Source organism: Syngnathus floridae, chromosome 16, assembly GCF_059516105.1.
Source record: "Syngnathus floridae isolate MCC-2025c chromosome 16, RoL_Sflo_1.0, whole genome shotgun sequence".
Classification (NCBI taxonomy): Eukaryota; Metazoa; Chordata; class Actinopteri; order Syngnathiformes; family Syngnathidae; genus Syngnathus; species Syngnathus floridae.
The window spans coordinates 8,045,384-8,064,450 of record NC_142428.1 but is presented as its reverse complement, the minus strand read 5'-3'; the positions used below and the strand labels follow the sequence as shown (position 1 = coordinate 8,064,450).

The window sequence follows — 19,067 nt, the reverse complement described above, 5'->3', positions numbered from 1 at the left end:
ATATTTGCCGCTGAAAGCACTTGAGTGGGCATATGCGCTGTTTGCCACTGACTGCTCAATATTTATTGTATGCTGTGTTTAGAGCACACCCAGGGCATTGTCAATAGTGCCTCATTCATTTCCCTGCTGTGAAATCAGGCCAGTAAAACACTGGGACAGGCACTTAAACTAATTGCATTCTACCATCAGAAGCGGCCAGATTCACCTCCACTCCCCGGAGCGACACGGAACAACTTTCCTCACTCCAAACCACTACATACGTGTTGAAAGTGTCTCCATGCAAACAAATGGGTGCTTTCAGAAAAATAATAGTAGATGTGATCATAACAGGCTTTGCATGGCGGTCTGAATTTCCAGCCTCTGAGGTTGAATTCTCTATTTATGCAGCCGTAGTGTGGAAATAGGTAGCCAAAGAAAAACTGAGCATCAGGAAGGGAAATACCTTGTGTGTTTTTTTTCTGGACAGAGTAAATTCAAACAGTGCTTGAAGACCTTTAATGATTTTGTCTGTGGGACCGATTGACTGCATCGGTCATGTGTTAGTTTAATATTGATTCAATTATCTTTTTATTTAATCCCTGTTAAATCCCATAGTTGGCGCATAGGGAACCTCTTGGTGTGTTGCCATGGTAACCAGAAATTGTTCTGAGGCCACAAATAATTTTGTTTGAAAAATGCAGTAGTGGCTGTTTCATACGACGTGATCTTGTCTTCTCTCACAATCACGCAGGGTTTTCTTGTGTTTCTAAATTTATGACTACAGCTGCAATAGATTTATGAGTCCAGCATGCACATGTGCGGTGTCGTACCTCACTTGGTATGAGCGATGCACAAGGGGCCTTGTTGAATTCTATGAACATTTATATGGCTGTTGTGATTGTAATTTTAAGCTTTTAGGGGATTCGGTTGGAGATTGCGGTGTCCCTCAAACAGTTTTATAACATTGCTTCTATGTGATCGTAAGTTTTTATACCAATTATCCTTTTCAAGGTCATGGCAGAGGCTGGAGTGTTTCCCAACTGATACAGGCTAAGAGGATATGCTTCATGGCAGCATAATGAGAATGACTCAGTCAATCAGTGGTATGTAACTTTTATTATTTGTATCATTGGTTTATTGTCGTTTACTTCCACTGGTAGTGTTGTGGTACGTGCTGCTATATTTCGCAGGTTTCATTACTTGTCAGTGCCTTAATACGCAACACTGGCTGTCCTAAGCCCAGGAGAAATAATAGGGGGGTTATGTCCGAAAGGGCATCGAGCGTAAAAAGTGTGCCAAACAATTCATGCGAGCGACTCACTTATTGTGTACCTATGTGTTGTTGGTGCTGATGCCTGTGGAGTAATTTACATGCAATTTGGTGGGCGGATTGTTTTAACGTCTCTGGTGATATTTGGATATGCATGTAAATAGACGCATATAGGCTCTGAATTGGAATTAGGCAGGTAAACATGCAGTGGAAATTAGCCTTAGGGTGAGAGGCATAACGTACCACACACAGCTGTTGCTTGAATGAGAACCTGAAGCACCAATGTCTGCACTCATATAATTTGCATCACCTCAGTGTTCAGATTTTTTATTTGTTTTTGTTTTTTGCAGTAGCTGCTGTGATAAAGACGTACATGTCAATGTGTATGCAGAAAATGAAGAAGCTGTGAGTAGTGCAAAGATTTTTTTTTTAATAAAAAAAAAAACAAATCAGAGTTGTGATAACAGTGATGTAATTTTTTAAAAAATTGCATTTTTTTTTCACCATTAAAAAATAGAATATGATCAAATGTAATAGAATTTGCACTTTTTAAATTATTTGTTAACGTATCACACAAAAGAGCGACCAGAATGTCAAATAGCACAAAAGCCTCAAATGTTGTGTAGTTGTGGATAACAGTGATGTAATTTAAAAAATATAGCAATTGTTTTCACCATTAAAAAAAAGAATATGACAAAATGTAATAGAATTTGCACTTTTTAAATTATTTGTTAACGTATTACACAAAAGAGCAACCAGAATGTCAAATAGCACAAAAACCTCAAGTGTTGTCTTTCCTGGAGGAACAAAAGAACGCAGACCCTGACAAATCAAATTCCTTTCTGACATCTCCCGCTTTGTTCCCATTTTTGATTGCCAGGGAGACTGAAAGCTATGAAGAGTGCTGAGCACAGCACCGATAACATGCTTCATCATTAACAGGCTGATGATAAGTATTCAAGCATTCAGCAGCTTCTACTTATCGGGTCACAATCATCTCTCTGAAGTAAATGCGGTGGCTCACAACCCTGTTGGTAAAACTGTTAGAGTTATGAAAAATTACCATTCACGTTTTTGAGGGCAGCCTAATAGCTCCATCATAGTACTGTGCTGATAGAATAGAGTCGACTGGCCTTTGGATGGCACATGGAAGTTTGCTCAACCATTAAATGAGTGTTATTCAACATCCTCCATGGAGACCATCCACGTATGTGTTCCTTGATAATTGTCCCTTGATACTGTATTTACGTGTTGTTAACAAACCTTGAGCCTCATTTCGGATGGCCTCTTAATCCATCCATTTCTTCTTGCATGACAAACCTCCATGCAGCAGGGAGTTTAGTATCGAGGTGTGAGCAGGGTGTCCTCCTCCATGTTTCGCATCTGTACAACCCGCCCAGGTGCATGCAGTGTGGTAAAATAAACGGGTAGCGCCTGAGGCTACAATGGAACGTGCAAAGGATGCACATCCATCGACAAAGTGAATAATGAATGATATTTCTGTATTGGAAATATTTGATGTCACTGTTTCATATTTATAAGGTAATATAAAGGCTTATTTTTGTTGAAATATCAAATTGAAAGTAGCCTAACTTTGATGTCATTGTTGCATATTCATGAGAATGGACTGTTTGTAGTTATCTTTTTGTTAACAGAAAAACAAAACATTCTGTTTGTTAAAATAAGTCAAGGTTTTTGTAACTTTGTCTGCAAGATTAAAGCTTCACATTTTCCTCATTTCACCTGACCGTTCCGCCTGGCCATTTCAGCACCATGGACAGCGGTTTGTTAAACCACTCTGTTCCCCAGCTAACGCCATTCAGTTCTAATTAATTTTTTTTAATGTACATTGTCCTTGAGGGTCTTGAAAGGCATGTCCAAATAAAAATTCAGCACCATGGATAGCACCATGGACAGCGGTTTCTTAAACCACTTTGTTCCCCAGCTCTGAAACGCCATTCAGTTGTAATTAATTCTTTTTTTAATATACATTGTCCCTGAGGGTCTTGAAAAGCATGCCCAAATAAAAAATCCAGTATTATTTATTATTATATCTTAGCTTAGCTTAGAGGAGACAACGCAGCTGCATCTTGTGCAATGCTAAAACTGGGCATGCTAACTTACGCTTCAGATCCAATTATTAAAATTGTCTGATTACTCCCAGAGTCAGATTTTATGTTTATGTGAATGCATTGGCTCATTGATGCTGACACCCTTTATCTCTGTCCCTGGTTCTGAAAATACCAATCTAAGAGACTAAGTAATAATAATTGAAATTGGTTGATAAAATAAAATCTTAACAACCATTCTAATGATTTGATTGTTTAATTGAATCAAGGTTTAGAAAATAAGTTAATACAAACTTTTATATTATAAAGGAATAGCACATTGCCTACTGAGTGGCCCACATATGTGATGACGGCTTACATAATATTCATTCAGTTCTTTCAAACCATTACCAGGTGTAATTTAAAGCATGCTGTGTCAACACTCATTAATAAAAAAAATTCTTTTCTGGTTTTTATCTTGAAGACAGAGTTTCCATGGAGGCACACAGCAGTAACTTGCTCTCAGTTATTGTGCTGAATGAAACGCTTGCGGTTACAACTGCAGTGCTGCGGCTTCATTTATAGCCCACTGTCGTCACATTTGAAATGTATGCATGAATCATGCTGTGCTGTCACTTCGATGGACAAGTAAGCGGGATATGTGCCAAAGCCATAAGCCGCTGCCTTATTTTGATCAAAAAAGCTATGGTGACCATTACAAGGCTTTCCCAGTTGACAGATTGCAGCTTTGACACTTTTTTCCCTTGGCTTCCTCTCAAATCTAATGACTCAGGCCGTTGCTGATTTGCCCTGAGGGTTGTAGACACAATTCTCTTTCCTATGGATACCTAGACAAAGGCCAAAAATCTGAGGAGAGAACATTTAACCTTTGAGGAGATTGATAAGAAAGCCTCTCTATTGATTTGCTTTGCTCAGAAAAAAACGAGTCTGAGTTTACTGCGGGCATCTGGAAGAGATGCTACTAGAATGCTGGTAGGGAAGAAGTTACTGTTGTGATTGATATAACCCAAAAATAGGCCTCTATAACAGATCAATAAGTTTTGAAAAATCTTTATGTGTGTACCAGGTGGTCATTGGGAAGTTTGGGCAAACTCCCGAACAGCCGGTCCATTCCAGGCCAAAATTAGACAGCCTTTTTGAAATAGGCTCGCATTCCTAAACAATCTCATCTTTTGACAAAATATCAAACACCTCTTTAAAAAATGCAGGATGACTTATCGGGTCTTTGCATACTCTGATGCTGCTTTAAAGTTGCCAATCGATTATTCGACACATTATTGACGACACAGTTTCCATTGATATACTTTAACTAGGTGATCATTAATATGATATTTATCAAATTCTAATTTATGTTATATGAATCCAACTCTTACTGATTTCAAACTCTTTCTCTCAGGTCTTTGACATAACGATTAAAAACAATCTAACATAAAAAGAAACAAGCCTCCCTCCTTGCCCGCATACTTGTCACAGGGTTGGCAAAGTTATTGTCACAGACAGACCAATCTTGTATAAACTGAGTTGTAGTATTTTCAAAATGTTTTGCATGATTTTGTGAATAATACATCCTCTTTTTTCCTCCCTCTTTCCTTCCTTTCAAACTGCAACATTCTGCAGAGAAACTGGGTAATAAAGAATAGGGTGGAACAGATTAGCCTGTCATCTGTGGTTTAATCCTTAGAAATGCCGAAACTCTGCCTGGAGATAATATATTCAGTGCAGCTCTCTGGTGTATATGGAAGAGTCCACAGTCAGAGAAAGTAAGGCAGTGACGGAAGTTGGTGCAAACGAATGTAGTATCAACTCCATCAATAATCCACCATCATCCGTCAGAGGCAATTATTCGCAAGTCAACTCCAGTTTAACAGGTTCACCTGATGTATCCCAGCTGCTGTAGAACATCTTTGATAAGTATTTTTATGCCACGTGTACAAAAGCAACTTCCTGAGGGAAAATGTTTCACCCCCCCCCCTCCTCCTAGCCCTCTTACATGCATAGAGTAGCCCAGATTAATTTTACATCAGCCTGCCAAGTGGATTTCCTCCTGTAAGCCTAGTAAACAACGAGAATTCGTTTTCATCTCAACAGATGGAGAACGACAGCAACTGCGGAGCACGGCTGTACCTCAGGGGTTGAGATCTTAGCCCTCATTAAAAAGAAGTTTGAGTGGAATAAATTTGATCCACTTTGAAAGATAAAAATCAACAACCACCCTTAGTCACGATGCAATGAGGCCAGTGATGAATATAGACAACACAATTATATTTTTAGGCTTTTATTTCCCATCGTGTTTAGTATACAGGAAGTTTGTAGACTCAAGATTCAATCTACAAACTTCTATAAATTATTTATTAAATGGAGAAAAAAAATCTTTTGAGGAAAATTATGTATTCAAGGTATGACCATCAAAAATATCAATAGTACTAAAATATTAATGATTCCACTAATACTGTCAGACCAGTTTGAGAGTTAAATTCAAGTCACATTCAATTCACGAGTAGTTTGGCCAGGATTTTTGTACATCTCTCACACTCTCTTCTGGGCTTTGATTGATCACAGCAGAACCGCACACTGATGGGCTATTATTTCACCTTGAATTGAATAAATGACAATGCAGGCTCCATTCAATCTGTCGCCGGCTGTTTTGTTTTTATTTGTCTTTTTCATCGATTGTCTTTTTAGCCGTATGCCTTAACACATCAAAGCAGGGGGGAAAATCTCCGGATGACATTGTGGAAAATGTTTTTAGGGACTTCAATGGGAATGATTGCTTTATGGTGAAAATGGACAAACTCTTTTGTGAGTCATGTCATTTGAAAAGTAATGTTTGTTTGCCTTCTTTTGATCAAGTTATGACATGTACGTCTCATCAATTTCTTAAATGTATAATTGGGTCTTAGTTTATTATCAGTATAAGCCATGGGTGTCAAATTCATTTTTTTCACGGGCCGCATTGTAGTCATAGCTTCTTTCGGAGGGCCATTATGACCCAAATAAATGTATGAGCACCTCATATTATACAGTAAAAGCTACAAAACAAACTGACAAATAACTCGTTTTCAAATCAGATGAGTAAATACTGGTCAAATATTAAAAAAAAGATATTAAAAGTGAAGACAATTTGCAATTCTAGTAATGACACGAATTTGATGCACAATGTGTCTTCGCAGGCCACATAAAATGATGTGGCGGGCCGTATCTGGCCCCCGGGCCTTGAGTTTGACACCTGTGGTATACGCTAATCCACAGTTTAAATTCTGATCTCTTTTAATATCCTTTCTCTCCCACTCATTTTCAGACCATCAGTATTCATGGTCAACCTCGCCGTACTTCGATGAGGAAAGCTACTCCCCTCCACGCAAAAACATGAAGGGTCTCTCCGGTGGCCGTCCCGCCCACCTCCAGCTCACCTCTCCCACCTCAGCCCACACATGTGGCTTTGGAGATGTTGACCATTCCCTGGAGCATCATTCACGGCCCCCGTCCTACCTCCTCAGCCCCACCGAGAGCTGTCCCCTTGAAGGTCGCCATCGCTTCTCCCCGAGGAGTTCCATTCACTCAGAGTACATGGTGATGCCAGTGTCCATGGCGCCCACCGATCACTCTGTCGCATGTAGCACTTTTCCACGTATGCATTACGGAAGCGCGTCGCGGGAAAGCGGAGGTAAAACCTCCGGCGGCAGGGATGACGGTTGCTCTTCCTCGTACGGCGGCAGCGGCAAAATGAACCGAATCCCAGCCAATCTACTGGACCAATTTGAGAAGCAGATGCCGCTTCACCGAGATGGCTTCCACACATTGCAGTACCAACGCACATCCACCACAACAACGACGACAGAACAGCGCAATGAAAGTCCCGGGAGGATCCGTCACCTCGTTCACTCGGTGCAGAAGCTTTTCACCAAGTCACACTCTCTGGAAGGTTCCTCCAAGATGAACGGTACCAAAAACGATTCGCATCGGGATGGCTCGCACCATCATCACCACCATCAAGGCCACCACAAACACAGCAAGCGCAGCAAGAGCAAAGATCGCAAAGGTGACGGGAGCGGGAGGCAGCGTTCCGGAGGTTGGTGGAGTTCCGACGACAATTTGGACAGTGACAGCACATACCGACCGCTGAGTGTTATGTCGCGACACCCTGTGGACCAAATCAGTCAATGCTACCCTGATTCCATGCACAGCCACTTAACCGGAGACCTGTCGCTAAAGACTTCCAAAAGTAACAACGACGTCAAGTGCTCGGCGTGTGAGAGCATGACACCGGAAGGCAAGTTCATGAAGAGGAGCTCCTGGTCCACGTTAACAGTCAGCCAAGCCAAGGAGGCCTACAGGAAGTCTTCGCTTAATTTGGAGAAACCCATGACGCCAACAGACCTCAAGTCCAACCTCAGGCCGTGTCACTATCTTCAGGTGAGTGTCACTGGTCAGAATATCTGCAATCAAATTCTTGAGCCGTCTCCTTTTATGTCCTAGCGCACAGGTATCAAACTCAAGGCCCGGGGCCCAGATACGTCCCGCCACATCATTTTATGTGGCCCGCGAAGACAAATTGTGCATCAAATTCGTGTCATTACTGGAATTGCAAATTGTCTTCACTTTTAACAATAACTTTTTTCTTGAAATATTTGACCAGTTTTTACTCTTCCGATTTGAAAATGAATTATTTGTCAGTTTGTTTTGTAGCTTTTACTGTATGTATGAAGTGCTCATACATTTATTTGGGTTGACAGTCATAATGGCCCTCCGAAAGAAGCTATGACTACAATGCGGCCCGCGGAAAAAATGAGTTTGACACCCCTGTCCTAGACAGTCTTTGAAATACTTTTTTCTGTAGAATTTACTTAATGTCTCCCATTTGTTTGCAAATGTACCTCTGCTTAGCTTCAGAGAGAAAGTCTGTCATTTATTCACACCACATTAATATCGTCTATCACAGGGTGATAGTTGGAGTTTTTTAATTGTCATTAACAATATCCATTCCTTTAAGTTTTGATGGAAGTTTGCAAGTAAAAGACAATTTTGTATAGCCCTTAGTCCCAAAAAAAAAAAAAGAGTAAAACGGCTTCACTTGATAAATATTATGAACATCCCCTGATCTAAAGCTGGAAAGGAAAAACCCAAATCCCCGTATGGGGGAAAAAATAGAAGAAACCTTGAGAAGCGGCCCCAGATGGATGACCAGAACTCCTAAAATGTCAACAATAATAATAAAATTCTAACACCCTCCAAAAAAAAAAAATTACAACCATGTGATGTCTGCTTTAGAAGAATCAATACGAGTTTACATCTTTGTAATTTACAGCAATATGACATCTGACAGCTTCATGTACATTCCGCCTGCAGCCCAAATAAAATGACGATGTCAGCATATTGGGGGAGACATAGAGAGTGTGTTGTATGGATTTGAGTGTGTTGTAAACAGAAAGCCAATACATCTCATCAAATTGCTCAGTGGAGCCAAAACAACACTCACTTTAAGCTTGTCTCAACATAAAATCTTTTGAGGACCGTTTTGGATATAGCCAGACAGTATTTCCATCAAGTCAAGTGGCGTTTTCTGCAGTGAATCTTTCCCCTTCCCCCCTATTTGTCCACTCACTTTAGCTAGTGTCTGACTTGCAGCACCATAAACATCTCTAAAAATAGCTTCTTCTCCTGCATCCTGCCGCAGGGCTATATTTAGCCCCGCGTTATCAATCCAATCCATACGGGGGTGACACGTCTTCCCCCTTGCAGGAAAATCAATGTGTTCCCCAAGATACATGGAAGTGCACGGAAGAGAAGGAGAGGTGGTAGGAGATACAATCAAGTAAATTACAAGAGCCTCCTGAGACAGTTTGTGCGAGGAAAGGAATCATTTTGGTCCTCAAGCCCATTCACAAACCTCACCAGTGACAGCTCAGATGGAATTAGCCAACTCATTGGCAGCCTGTCTAATGGATGCTATAACTCAAAATCTTGTTAAAATCATGACAGCCAGTTAGTGTTTAAAAAATATAAAAAAAATAAAAAACTTTCCCAAAAGTTTTCCAAATTATGAATCGATGTTATAATCGAGTTTGAACAAGTAAGAAAAGCCAAAGACAGCATAAAAAGGTATAGTGCTATCCAAAATGATTATTTTTTTGTGTATCCACTAACATAACAATGAATCACATTGATATTTTATTTTTACTGCGGTCTGAATTAAAATCAGCCACAACTTTTCATCACTGGGACAACCAAAAAAGTGTCCAGGGGACTATCCGCCCTTATTGTCTGTCTGTGAGACTGAGAGAGTGTGTGGACGTGCAGCATTCATCACACGCCGGATGGTTTGATGATGTTTGAGTCACCTTGTTTGCGTCCTTGCTTGACGTCAGAGGAAATAACAACTTTGCAATTGTTCGAAAAGTATTACGGAGAGGACAGAAATATATGAATAACTCGTGGTGAGCATGTAGTCGCTCGGTGTGTCTGAGGGATCGTATGATAGATCGATTAAATGGTCATTGGGTTAGACAATGATAGATTCATAGAGGCTGATCTTTCTCTGAAATGACAAATGTTGCAGAATCAGGCCAGACGTTCGCTATCACTCTTTGTCTGTGGCCAAGTCATTTCACAAATTAGCCCCAGTTAGCCTTTCCCCACACACACTCACACACGTACTTTCCATTTATTCACGTGTGCCTAATGAAAGCACTGAGTAGCCTAAACACATCAATCTGCCGCCGCCAGTTGACCCATCTGGTGGTATTTCATGCTCCAAGATGTATCATGGCTCTTTGGATCTTCTCAAATCTGTTAATAGAAGCAAACATTTTGTAAATATGATAGTTGGCTCCCCTTTGCAACTTGTACAGCTTCCACGTTTTTTTGGTTTTTTTTACTTTGTACAAGATGTTTGACACAAGTCTTAAAATTAACTTTAAAACAACCATTTCAAGATTGCTCATTAGATGTTGTTCCAAAGATTTTCTCAATATTGCGCTGCACTCGCAGTCAAGTCGATTTTTCTCTCCCTATGCAAATTCAAAAGTGGATCACACAGTGACATTTTTGCTCAAAGGATGTTTCAAAGGGATTTAAAGGCGCAATTAAGTGGAAAGTTGAGGTGCCAAAGGTTACGCTTGAAAGACAGAAAGAACACTACATTAACAGTGCGCCCCCTTAACACAGTTGCGTCGATTTGTGTTATTCTAAAATAGCTGTCCCCAACCACTTCTTAGTTAAGATCTAGTCTGACGGGAAATAGGAAGAATGAAAATCAAATCAACATGTAGGCGTCCACTGCCGTCAAACAACAAATTACATAGCATTAGGTTGATCAGCAGTAATGAATCCTGATGGAAAAAGAGAGGTAACCTTCCATCAAGCATTCGACACGGTCCTTTACTTTTCGTTTAATGAGGACATGTTGCCGAGTTCTGACAAAACCGTTGCCATTTCGAGTGAATGTCAGCTCACGCTTTAGGGAGTCAAGGATACTGATTACCACAAGCATTATTAGTCTGAAGCTTTGTAAATGCATGTTTTTTAATTTCATTTAATTTACCGTATTTTCCGGACTATAAGGCACACCTAAAAACCTAAAATTTTCTCAAAAGCCGACAGTGGGCCTTATAGTCCGGTGCGCCTTATATATGTACCAAATTTCTAAATTTAAACTGCCCTGAAGCATTGTGTCATGAAATCAATCATAAGTGGCCAGCTGAAGAATATGAATCATGAATCAAAAAGACTATGGATCATTATTTTGTGATTATAAAGTAATTTGTTGCGTCTGAAGTTGAAATAAAACAGATCAAATGGAGTGATTTGATTTGGATTAAAAATCTGACATGATGCATTAATGGTGCGCCTTATGGTCCGGTGCGCCTCATATAAGGACAAAGTTTTAAAATGGGCCATTCATTGAAGGTGCGCCTTATAGTCCGGTGCGCCTTATAGTCCAGAAAATATGGTAATTTAATTTAACATTAGTGTCACGCAACCCGGACAACTTGACATGTGACAAGAGTCAGTCATAGACGAATGTAAAGGAAAGAATGAATAAAATTTTCGTCAGCGTCGACTAATAAATAAGAAGAGCTCTGATGGTTTATTTTTTTTGCAGTTTTATACTACATGATTTTATATGACAGTGGTGTCCCTTGTGCACGTAAGCATACTTTATTTGGAGTAAGACCTTCACCAGGTGTTGTCACTGTCATTCTTGCTTCCCTATGATGATCCAAGAAAGAATTAAAAGTAGAAACGGAACACAGCACCTGCTCCAACACACGCAATCTCTCCTAGCAATTTTGCGCGATGGAAAATAAAAGTCCATTGTTGGGATTGCCAATGACTGACCATTTTAGAGCACTCCTTATCTTTCTCGCCTCTGTACTCATCTATTTCTACATCTCTCGCTCTGTGCCACTACTTTTAATTTAATGGTAGTGACTTTTTTTTTAGTGAGAGAGGTGATGCGTAAGGGTAAAGCCTGCAGGGTTAATCAATGGAATGCACTGCTGATGTCGGAACATTGGCCGATCCCTAACAAGCTTCATTATACATACAACGCATAAGCGTGCACAAATACACACGCATGCTCTCTCCGGGCTTCAAAGGAAACAATTGCAAGTAATACACCGGAGTCTAATGCACGTACCGAGTCTTCTCCTCATATTTTTAAATTACTTTGATAGGATTTAATGATTATTTCATATTTGGTGTCATTATAATGTGCCATTGCTTTCATGGCTGTGTCCTTAACCTCAATAAGAAAAATAAATTAGGCTTTGTAATTGCACAAAATATGATTCCTTCAAAGAATAAGTCCATTATGGAATTATTAAAATGCATCAACAAAACATCCGGATTTGGAGTTTTGAAGTATTTTGGTCCGAAATGCAAAATGCACTTGTGGCCATTTTAGGGGCTGGACTTCTTCAAGGCTGCGAATTTTTTTTTATTTTTAAAATCATCGATCATCAGCGATTGATCATCTGACTTAAATTGCACATTCTGTTGACACCATCAGCGTGTGCTTACACTCACATGCTGTCCCGTGAGAACTGTGTCTTTGCATCTTGGGTGAGGATATTCACTTCCTTGCCTGTTTTTTTTTTATCTCACCAGGGACCAGAGAATCTTTGCAGTTTATCAGCCGATCCAAATTTTAAAAATTTCACCGCAACTTGTGCCTCACCTCTGGCGTTCCGTTCATTAATTAGACATCTAAAAATAGCGAAGCCCTCCAAGACTTCATTAACCCTTTGACTCAGTTTTGTAGCCTGTCCCTTGCCGTCCTGGGCAAAGAGATAAATTACTTGTATCACAAAGTGTGTTCCAGTGTGGGTTTTTTAATATGTGCGTGATTAACACATCACAAATAATAATATATAATCTAATCTAATCTACTCAGTGTCACTGAGCACCCTGACAATTTGTGGCGTTTTTTTAATCACAGTCCACGTTTGTGGGAGTATTTTTGAAGTGTAGTATGCGTTAGAAAATATCTATTCTGACACATATATTGTGAACAGTAGGTCTGGTTTTTTTATTAACATTTGCATGTGATGTGTTCCCCCTTTTTACTTGCATCTTTTGCTGAACACTTAAAATCCTTTTAAAGTGAGGATAAGAAATGGAGCAAGTTCAGTCGAGATAAGGATTTTCTCTCCAGTGAAACTTTCACTTTTTGATTTTAAGAGGGTTTTACATGCCTTTGTCCCCATGCAACTTCATTTTTGCAATGTCAGTATCAGCCAGGCTTCCCTCTCTTGATTGCAACGGGAGTATGCAGGCACATTTGACCAGTGGTGGAAGTAATGACAGAACCCAATCTTTGTGAGGGGGCATGAGTGATTTGCTGAGATAGTCAATCAGCAATAGAATTGAACAAATGGTGACCCAACAGAAACCATTACTATTTTTCCATTATATAAATTAAATTAAGGAATAAACAATGGATCAACCGTACTTTTGTAAGGGGAGAAAAACAAAAAGTGTGATTTAATCATATAACATATTCATTAACAAACAAGCAGAAGTAAATTTTTCAAAGAACTGCTTTCAAAACATACAATAGAAAAATTAGAATTATGTTCATGAGCAATTTACCTTGTGGATTTATGAGACATTCTGAACACAGCTACTGTACATTCCCAGTTATAAGTGAGTGTGTAAACCATATTATCTAAGATGTTTTTAATTCCTCTCTTAAAAAAATAAGGGTAGAAAATAATTGATTTGAGCTATACAGTTTATAGGTCACAATAATGATGGAAAATATTTCAAAATTATTTATCTTTCTCTGTTTTTTTTCATTTAAATTTTAGTTAAATTTCACTCAACCTGACATTTGAAAATGGGTGTGCAGACTTTTTAGATCAACTTTACTTGACCGGGGGCTTTGCTCATATTAGGGCCATCATTAAATGCCAAAAATGTTGTTGGTCCTTATCTCCAGGTTCCACAGGATGAGTGGGGAGGATATCCCGGAGGCGAAAAGGATGACGAGATCCCTTGTCGTCGCATGCGCAGCAGCAGCTACGTCAAAGCCATGGGGGATGAAGAGAGCGGCGAGTCGGATTCAAGCCCCAAGACATCACCCCAGAAATCAGTGCGACCAGATGCCCTCATAAAGGCCATCATCAGACCCAGAGAGCTGTTGGACTCTCAGAGGTACATCACATGCAACTCCTGTAGAGTTTGCCTCTACTTCTGCTTGCATGATGTCACTAATATCTTCACTTTGCTTCAGTTATTTGGCCTCCTCATTTTGACATCCAATCTTTTTTGGGGGGGGATATCATTAGGATATGGCCACCAGCTTTTTTGGTATGTTTCAGGTTATTACCCCAGTTTTCATAGCCCAAGTTAAAATGTATTGGAAGAACTTCGTTAAACCTCAGTAGGAGGTGCTACAGAGCATTTTTTTAGGTAATCATGGATGACAATCTTAAAATACTGTACTGTATCTAATTTTTCAGATTTTACGTGCATACAAAACGCATGATTAGGCCCTCAAAAATGTAACTACCGTATTTTCCGGACTGTAAGGCGCACCTAAAAACCTAAAATTTTCTCAAAAGCCTTATAGTCCGGTGCGCCTTATATATGGACCAAATTCCTAAATTTAAACTGGCCCGAAGCATTGTGTCATGAAATCAATCATAAGTGGCCTGCTGAAGACTATGAATCATGAATCAAAAAGACGATGGATCATTGTTTTGTGATTATAAAGTAATTTGTTGCATCTGAAGTTGAAATAAAAAAGATAAAATGGAGAATGATTTGATTTAGATTAAAAATCTGACATGATGCATTAATGCTGCGCCTTATAGTCCGGTGCGCCTTATATAAGGACAAAGTTTTAAAATGGGCCATTCATTGAAGGTGCGCCTTGTCGTCCGGTGCACTTTATAGTCCGTAAAATACGGTAATTTTAACCGCAATTATGCGGAGGTACACTGTACTTTCAATTCTCTATTACTGTAAAGTTGAAATTTTTACAGCAAATTAACTATTGATTTCAAGATACTAGCACTGTCCTTCTGGGTCTTGTTTGCTTAAACACCGCACTTTATTGCTGACCTTCTCTTCCCTAACACAGCCAACTAGTCTTTTGGGTATTCTAAGCAAAAAAATGTCTACATGTCCCTGCTACCACTATAAAACCCAAGGTGACAGAGCTTTTCCAGCTGTTGTACCTGAATCATAAAAAATATACTAATAATAAACGTTCAGCAAGTGAGCCCAAGACACTTATGAAAGCTTTATTGTGCCACTGAAATGTTTTATTCAAATGAGCTTTTTTCCGGCATTGACTGGGTGGTTTATCAATCCTGTGATGCTATCATGGTGAGTGGAAGCAAAAAAAAAAAACTAATACAGTATTACCAGACCATTCTACATCTTACTTTTAACTTTATCATCAGAGCTGCACAGATTTCAGAGAGTTCACAGAGCGAGCATATTAATACCGAATCCCCCAAAATGACAGGCGTTCTTCAAGAACTCCTCGGTAATGACACCCTTGGGGCCACTCCCGGTGTTTGAAATGAATTCAATAACAAAGCTGCTCCTCTCGACTCAATAGTACTGCAGCTGCAATCAGTGGATTCCGAGTCGGGCCTCACAGCCCGATCCATGCTGGTCAATAGCTTCTTTTCAGCACAGCCCAGCACAGTCTGTGTCTATGCACTGAGCCAGTCATTATTCAGAGAGGCCTTGGAGTGCAATAACTGCAGCTGATCGCCCTCCCTGCTGTTGAATCATTTGGAATCATTCATCATAGCGTTTACAACCATTCAAAATGGATAGTCTGGGCCAGTTTTGGAAGCTGCGGAAACATGCCTCACCACAGCGGCCTCATATATGTCAAGTTGTTGAAAGGGACACGTACTTTCTCGGTAATAGATAGCACTGTAATCGTCGTCGATTGATTTCCTGGAAAGATGTGAAGGAAATTTTGTTAGGATTTGTGAAGGTATAAGCCATAACAATTCTTTAAATATTAAGAAGGTACTTAGGAAGGCCTGCTCGATATAGTTGTATTGTGGCTAAGCAATCCGTCCATTCATTTTCAATACCTCTCATCATCTTAATCGTCACGGCAAACATACAATCACTTTTTTCGAACTAGTTGAGTGGAGTAGTGAGCATAAGCAAAGCCATCTCCGTATCGGCATTAGCAATTCAGTATACCATTGTGTTGCAATGAGCAGCATCGGCGTTGAGGATGTGACACAAAAGGTATTGTGAGTCAGTATGTGACTCTTCATACAGCAGCTGTTGTTCATGTGTGTTGGGATTTCAGCGCACTCAAAGTCATTGTGGAATAATGTCTACAAATGATGTGTTTATGACTTCATTGAGAGTGGAACCAGCACTGTAGATGATAATATTCTCGTTACATTCCTACAGGCAAATGCGTTTTGAATCTAGAAAGATGATTCTCAACAAACACTGCCCGCGCACCTGGCAAGAGCATGAGAGCTATTTCTTATGGTTCACTGGGCGGACTAGTTGGGAGGGAATTAGATCGCAGTCGAGACAAATGGTCTGAGTTGGATTTCCCCTGCACTTGCGACAATTTGATGCTCTACGGAGGCATTCAGAGAGGTCACACTCAAATTTGACAGCTGACGCAAAGCATGTGGGTGAGTCAAGAACAAGCTGTCAGGTTGTGTCACCTTCCATCATTTTCGCTTTCAAGTTCTTTTTGAGGCCCTGGTGATTGACTGGATCGCCTCTTTGTTTGTTTCACTCATAAAGAACAGGCCTGCTCAGATAGAACAGCCAGGAGGGAACATTAGATTATTGTTTTAATAAATGATTCTTCCATCCCCATTAAGAAGTTTTACTTCGTTTTGATCAGAGCAGATTTCTGGGGTCGGGGGGCAGTGCCCTCGAGGCTCCCCCTCTAGCACCGCCTGTGGTTAGGCAAAGTGTTTGCAATGTAGTCATCAATAAGCTAGATAAATTACTTGTTCGGTTTCTTCCTCTGCGACCACACTTTCTTCTACATATTAATCATCGACCATCTGGTTGCCCTATGCATCATGTTACTTTTCACAGTCCACACTTCTGTTTTGGGGGAGGAGACTCAGGATTGTCGCTAGAGATATTTGTGGTGAGCTGTGTTGTCATCTCGTGGACATTTTTTTTTGGTGTTTCCCACTTACAGTATGTTCATCATCCTTTAGATTGGATGGCAATTTAATGTTACTGCAACATTGTCCCTTTTTTTATTCATCACACAGAATCCATGCTGGTCATGTTCTGTCACCCTAATGTTTGCAGCACTTTGGTGAAAACTCGCAAGCAAACATTGAGCTCACCCCAATTTCTGTACAGAACCACTTCCAGCAGGCTAATGCCCAGTGGAGTCACCTCCATCCAACTCCCACTTGTGAGGACCCTGTAACTGTGTTTTCCTCTCTGCCCACAGCTCTTATCGCCTGGATAAAATCAACAGTGACATGCGTAACTACATCACCAATTTTGCTGCAGACTTAAGGTGAATACGCGATCAGTGTCTCCAGTTAGCTCTTCATTGCTGCCGCGTTGCAGTGGTCAGATGTCAGAGGTGGCTGACTCGCTGCCGTTGCTGACAATTCGATATTTGCATCAATGAAAGGTCAATAACAGATCACTTGGCGTCTTTCTCATGCAGTGATTATTAAACAGATGGGAAAAAAATAACCTCTGAAGTCAAACACGGTCCATTAAGTTTTCTCTTTGTTTGAAAATGGAATTGGGGCACACACAAAAAATAATTGATCCATAAATGATCAGGCATTTTGAAGATTTCCTTCAAGAGCTTTTGCCTCATTCATATCTTGATGCCTTTATTTTCAATGGCTTTGCCAACATAGAGTAGAGGAATTCTCCAGCCTGACATGATGTATCACGGCTTTTTTTTTTTTCATTTATTGTCAAGCACTTATCTCCATGGAAGGGTTCTAACTCATCCATGCCGGATGCCAGAAAGACCTCTGGCAGTGGGAATTCCCGTTTTGTTTTCCTGAAGTCACTTAGGGTTATTTACCGACCTTCTTTTTCTTACATTAATTTGGAATATTCCTTCCCTGGCACATCGTCCAGAACAGAACTCTGCTTCTCTGCTTGGTTGGCATATTTAATTGATGTGGTGGATAACGGGGTTGTCCCTGAAGTGCTTGCTCACTAACTAGCTCCCCTCATTTGCACACATTGATTTGATGTGTCAGCACAACATAAATCCAATCACCTTCTTTAGGACACTGCTACACAAAAGGTGTGTTGGTTTTTGAGGAAGAAAGCTCATTGACAGCTTTCTTCTCAAGTTCAGGTTGCTTTGGGGGAAACCCGGTGCTTTGCGCTTGTTAGTATCCCCTGTCGCCGCCAGCCAATAAAGTTGCTGTTCAATTTTAAAATCCTGAGTGGCCTATTTTTCTCTATCTTTAGTCAGAGCTACCACTTGCAAACAGCCATGCACCCAAGCATTGCCCTGGACCCCGCTGCACACTACAACTCCCCCAAGTTTCGCTCCAGGAACCAGAGCTACATGCGGGCAGTCAGCACTCTCAGCCAGGCCAGCTGCGTGAGCCAAGTGAGCCAGGTCCGCCTTCAAATTTCTCTTCCTTATGTGTTTTTGTCCTTTCTGATGGCTTTTACTCTTCACAGGTCAGCGAAACTGAAATAAATGGCCAATTTGAATCCGTCTGTGAGTCTGTGTTCAGCGAGGTGGAATCACAGGCCATGGATGCATTGGACTTACCCGGCTGTTTTCGAACACGGAGCCACAGCTACCTGCGAGCCATCCAAGCCGGCTACTCTCAAGATGATGAGTGCATCCCTCCCATGGCCTCCACTGTCACATCCACCATCAGATCTACCACAGGTAAAAGCTCATATATATTATTTTCATATGACACAACAGCTTATTTTTTGCTATGAACTTGGGATAATGGCGACCATAAAACGGTGATATTATCAGGTGTCGAATCTTTGCATGATTTATTCAATGTTTCCATTGTTTTGGATGGATGTAAGACTTTCATACTTCCAACTTTTTGAGCTGTGCAAGTTCATCCTCTTGTATTTTGGATGCATTGAGTCATCTGCCCGTCCATCGGATGCATCAGAGAGTAAAGCTATGAACCCTATTGAAAATCTCAAGTGAGAAAAATCAGACGACAGGCTTTCTCCACTTCATTTGATGTCTGACTTTTTCTGTTATGCCGCAAGGTGAATGTTCTGACTTTTACTGTAAATTGGGCACAAGTATG

General features: G+C 40.4%; 1 protein-coding gene across 10 annotated transcripts in view; it reads left to right on the top strand.

Annotated features, from left to right (window-relative positions):
* The window catches only part of dlgap2a (discs, large (Drosophila) homolog-associated protein 2a), a 96,525-nt gene that overhangs the window by 57,518 nt on the left and 19,940 nt on the right, over positions 1–19,067 (top strand). For 6 of the 10 annotated variants that reach the window (XM_088400642.1, XM_088400635.1, XM_088400634.1 and 3 more), the window contains 5 exons: positions 6,617–7,731; positions 13,760–13,974; positions 17,246–17,314; positions 18,244–18,397; positions 18,463–18,679. In XM_088400642.1, the coding sequence (XP_088256768.1) occupies positions 6,617–7,731; positions 13,760–13,974; positions 17,246–17,314; positions 18,244–18,397; positions 18,463–18,679 (1,770 nt within the window). Of the gene's footprint in view, positions 1–1,599; positions 1,655–6,616; positions 7,732–13,759; positions 13,975–17,245; positions 17,315–18,243; positions 18,398–18,462; positions 18,680–19,067 lie in introns of all 10 variants that reach the window. The other 4 variants (XM_088400641.1, XM_088400633.1, XM_088400638.1 and 1 more) reach the window with 4 other exon arrangements.